Here is a 5,041-nt window from a genome sequence, read left to right on the forward strand (position 1 = left end):
TGGAACAACTAGAACAATCTATTGCGGTATCAGGATGTTCGATTTTCGAAAGGTGGGGTGCCAGCTCAAAAAATAATTTTTTTTGTTTTATTCGAAAACCGTTTCGAATGAAGCAATATCACTTTGGAACAATGTGGTACAAAGTCAGAACAATCTGGAACAACTTTCAAAATTATAAATTTCAAAAAGTGGGGTGCCAACTTCATACACTCGTGCACACAGTGTGTGTTTCCGAACGCAACATTAATGTCACTCTACTCTTTTATTACTCGCGAACGCATGATTGGACGGGAATGCGGTTACAACCGTGACGACTTATTTTGGTAGGAGAATAATATCATGCGTTTCAAATTTTTTTCTCGCACACCTGGAATCTCACTTTTTAGTCACCTAAGTCTTTCGGGGCTTCCCATATAGCATAAATCTCTAAAAGACTTCTTAAAGAGTTCCAAAAGAGTTCCCAAGTCCGCCAGAACACTTTTGAAATTCTTTAAGAAGTCTTTTAAAGATTTGTGCTATATGGGTTATTACTCGAGAACGCGTGATCGGACGAAAATACAGTTAGCATGTCGATGACTTATTTGGATAGGAAAATAATATCATCCCACACAGCAAGAATGTCCCAAATACATCATAGGGATATCTTGAAGATATCGCATGTTCCAAATATATCTTTAGGATATCCTTATGATATATTTTGGACACTTCTGCTATGTGGGATATGTTTCAAATTTTTTTTCACACACCTTTCTGTCATCTTTCTGTACCTTGACAATCTTTCGGGGCTTATTACTTGAGAACACGTGATCGGATGGGAATACGGTTGCACCGTGATGACTTATTTGAATAGGAGAATAATATCACGCGTTTCAAATTTTTTTATCGTACACCTAGAATCTTACTTTTCTGTCACTTGGCAATTTTTCGGGTCTTATTACTCGAGAACGCGTGATCGGACGGAAATGTAGTTTTAATTCTCTCTCTCTCTCGCACACACACACACACACACACATACACGCACGCATTTACGCACCCGCTGCGCGCATACACACACATATACACACAATGTTATTCTGACTAATATTTAGCGTTAAAAATACAGACAGAAGATATAATACTATTTAGAATACAATGTAATGAATAATGTTTACACACAATTCGCGCGCCAACTCAGATGTTTCAAATGTTTTCTTTTTTCTGCAATTTATATGCCAAAAATAGAGATATTTTCAAGACAAGAATGTTCTTCTATTTGTGTATGGAGAACCTATTATTGCCGAATAGAAAAATTGTGAAAATGATGCAAAGGTCACCTTCATAATTATTGTAAAATCCCAAAATAAGTGCTTGTCTTGCATTATATTTGTGTGTGTTTGCACGTAAAGTAAGCATGTAGGAAAAATTACCAGGTATCGTCAGAACTCAGATATCGCAACGTGCATAATCATTAGTCCTGATAACGCCATCGAAATCGTCGTATATCTGTCGCACATAATGACGCATAGGTCGACATTAACATTGACTCATCGCCGATACATAAAAGTTCGAGCGTACACCGAGGTCGAACAGCGGAATGCACGTATGTTTACGGGGCAGAAAAAGACATTCAGGCGGCGATATGCAGATTGTCGCGCAATGGCTATGAAAATAATTAACGGCCCGCGGTCAAGCACAGTAGAGGAAATAGATAAATATCGCTCGGCACCGTAAAAGAAATACATTGTAACGTTGCACCGACTTTATCGACGTCGTACTCATCGTTCGACGCAACTCGAACGACCGTTAACAGAAGCAGATTTTCGACAGCATCTGGCATCAATATCTTTATTTAGCGAGAGAATCGAGATCACATCGAGACTTCAATTGGTTCTAGATGCGCGCGTACCTGTTGATGATTCTGTTCTTCGTGAGCACCGTTTCAGCACGTGCTCGAAGTAGAAGGGATATCGATAAGGTGGGTATACTCCTTATTTTCGCGAAATTGCAATGCGAATTCCATATAATTACACGCAATTATTGTATGTAATGTCAGAAAAAACGGCGGCAATAACTGAAAATGGAACGGCTGATTATATGCCAAGCGTGTGTACAACGTCATTGAAATTTTGTAATCTTTATCAAAATTTACAAGTTCTAAAAAATGACAACTTGTGGCAAAATCAGTCTTAATCGTGGAACACATAATTATATACTTAGCGTTCAGTAAGTTCCCAGATACTACAGAGAATTAAAAAAAAATGCAAAAAGAATTCAGTCGTATGTCACCAATTCTGAGTTCATTTTCAGATACAAAAAGAATTCTTTAGAGTTCATTTCGGTGAGAAGGATTCTTTTTGCATCTAAAAATGAACTAAAAATTGGCATACGACTGAATTCTTTTTGAATTCTCTGTGCTATCTGAGTTGTTTATTTGAAGTAAATCTAGCCGATTAAAAATTTATCCTATGGTCTTGATCAATTTGATTTCAATTAGTTATCCGTTTTATATAAAATGATTTTATATAAAATGATGTTAGGTACAGAGTGTCTAATGATGAGCGTTCCATATCTCGTATACATGTAGATTAGGTGAACACAAAATTCTTCACAAAATTCATTGCGCAAACAATCATAAATGTAAAATTTTAAGTTATTAATTGAAGAAGACTGACAAATTACAACGCACACAATGGCAGGCTTTCACAACTCACTTGCCGTATCGCGATTGACGATCATTCGCTAATCTTCTTTAATTAATAATTAAAAATTTTACGTAGTAGTTTGCAAAATAATAGAGAAATTTTGATTTCTATTTGACCTACACTGAGAGAAAAATATAGTTACTTTCGGCATCAACTATACTCTTTTGTGATAAAAATAGTTAGAAAAACCATTGTTTTAGTAAATGTTATTGGAAAGATGATTCTTCTAATTATTTTCCTGGTTAAAATCACAAAAAAGTATAGTTGACGCCGAAAGCAACTATATTTTTCTCTCAGTGTAATCTACGTGTAAAATACGTGAAATGTGACACTCATCGTATTCTGTATATTCCATGTAGCACCCAAATATTACGTCAATGTTAAACTTAAAAAGCTTTAATTATATTGTTAAATTATATTGTTTAATAATCGTGTTGTCATGATCATTAAATGTTTCTTTACGGGATTTCTTTAATAAATTTTAAACCTGAACTTTAATACATTTTCTCGATTAATTAACTCTCTCTCTCTCTCCCTCTCTCTTATGGTTGCCTTGTGAATTAAATTAATTAAATTAATATTCTTTCAATATATCTCTAAATATAACTACTTTGTCATCTTAAGCTAACGTTTTAATAATGTTAATGTGTTGTTTCCTGATAGAGAAAATTGCTACAGCATTACCACGCAAAAAGACTCCATTTACTGTGATATTATAGCAACATTAATAATAATAATAACTTTGCTATATAGAATATAACATAACGTGACAAGCAAAACCTTATTAATAATAACGATTATTACTAATTAGGATCATATTAATAAATCGATGAGAATCAATCTGATCAGAACCATGGAATAAATTTTTAATCGGATATTGAGTAAAGTGAATATATTTCTTTTTCTTTATCTCTTCTAAGTTTCTAAACAAATGAAAACTTTTTTATAACTCGATGCTTTTTTATAGACAGCGATAGATCTTCTAACCGACAATAATCAGGAAGCTAATCATGAAGGAATTATCACAAAAAGGAGCGTGGAAATATCAAAAATTTGGTCGACATTTTGTAACTTCATACAAAAATGTTTTTCTACATTTTTCTTACTTCCTAGTGATATAATTACGAAAGTAATAAAGGTGTTCTTTGACGGTAAGTGTCATCAATTTTTCATTCGCAATCGGATATTACGCATTTTATAATTATGCATTTTATAAATGCTCTTGATGTATCAAAAAATAATCTTGTGCCTTTATTTAGATGCAAAATCTTTTTTGAGAAAATTTGAAAAGATAATTTCTTAAATCAATATTCTCTTAAACTGACAATGCCAAATGTACTTTTCACACCCTGGTAAGTAATTCACAGAGATGTAAAGAGGAAGAATTTAAATCTAAAAGTTCGTTATTTCTCACAGATAAACAGAGACAAAGTCTATGCTATTCGTTGTTCAGTCGTACTGTTAACAAAAATGAAAAAATTAGTCTGATCCATCGAAAAGTGTACTGCTTGAAAATAAAGGTTCCTTTAACCTATCGCGCATTTTATTATTTAACATATCACGTAGGCCACCAATGACTCGCACCGAACTTTTCATTCAAGCACTGATATTCTGAATCTAAAACGAAACATAATCATGAAATACGTTTATAATTCTTTTCTATCATATATTATATCTGCGCAACAACAATATTATGATAACAACGATGTCGTTAAAAGGTATAGAATCGATTTACTAGAGTCGAACTTTTTGCGGACAAAATACTGATTGTTTCTTGCAAAGGTAACGTTGTATTGGCTGCACAAAATTACACATGCTCTTATGTTATTAATACAAAGTTTTTTTCGATTAATTCAAGGTTGCCTTGTGATGAAATTAGTATCATTTGAATATCTCTCAAAATATAACTACTTTGTCATCTTAAGCCAACGTTTTAGTAATCCTAGATAGTACATAGAATTTTAAAAGGTTTCAGTTGTATGTCACCAATTCTGAGTTCATTTTTAGATGCAAAAAGAATTCTTTTCATTGGACTAAACTCTGAAGAATTCTTTTCGCATCTGAAAATGAACTCAGAATTGGTGACTGAATTCTTTATTAATTCTTTTTGAATTCTCTGTGCTATTTGAATTCTCTGCAGGCCTATTCTATAACTTGTTAACGCGTACGTTATGAGATAACGCATGCGTTATATGCCGACGCGCAGATATTTTACATCACAAAATAGCTACGCAACGAAGTTTAGTGATAACGAAATTTGCGTTAAAAGTTATAGAATAGGCCTGCTGGGACCTTAATGTGCTTTCCGATAGAGAAAATTGCTACAACATAATACATTTGTAACATTATAAGAACCTAAT

The 5,041-nt window shown here is 33.3% G+C and overlaps 1 protein-coding gene across 1 annotated transcript; it reads left to right on the forward strand.

Annotated features, from left to right (window-relative positions):
• The first annotated feature begins 1,634 nt into the window (after nt 1-1,634).
• LOC116845062 lies at nt 1,635-4,216 on the forward strand. The gene is made up of 4 exons (XM_032817329.1): nt 1,635-1,954; nt 3,649-3,832; nt 3,941-4,033; nt 4,098-4,216. The coding sequence occupies exons 1-3, from the start codon at nt 1,874-1,876 to the stop codon at nt 3,982-3,984; spliced, it is 309 nt and encodes a 102-aa protein (XP_032673220.1). The 5' UTR covers nt 1,635-1,873; the 3' UTR covers nt 3,985-4,033; nt 4,098-4,216.
• Nucleotides 4,217-5,041: the final 825 nt, after the last annotated feature.

Source organism: Odontomachus brunneus, unplaced genomic scaffold (assembly GCF_010583005.1).
Source record: "Odontomachus brunneus isolate Ranch 3 - 2012 unplaced genomic scaffold, Obru_v1 Obru_scaffold_049, whole genome shotgun sequence".
In the NCBI taxonomy this organism is placed as follows: domain Eukaryota; kingdom Metazoa; phylum Arthropoda; class Insecta; order Hymenoptera; family Formicidae; genus Odontomachus; species Odontomachus brunneus.

Bases quoted from the DNA above. Each gene is read 5' to 3' on its own strand.
- LOC116845062 (XM_032817329.1), top strand. From the start codon at position 1,874: ATGCGCGCGTACCTGTTGATGATTCTGTTCTTCGTGAGCACCGTTTCA. The intron at 1,955-3,648 runs GTGGGTATACTC...GCTTTTTTATAG, and splicing joins GTAGAAGGGATATCGATAAG to ACAGCGATAGATCTTCTAAC. The intron at 3,833-3,940 runs GTAAGTGTCATC...GCCTTTATTTAG, and splicing joins AATAAAGGTGTTCTTTGACG to ATGCAAAATCTTTTTTGAGA.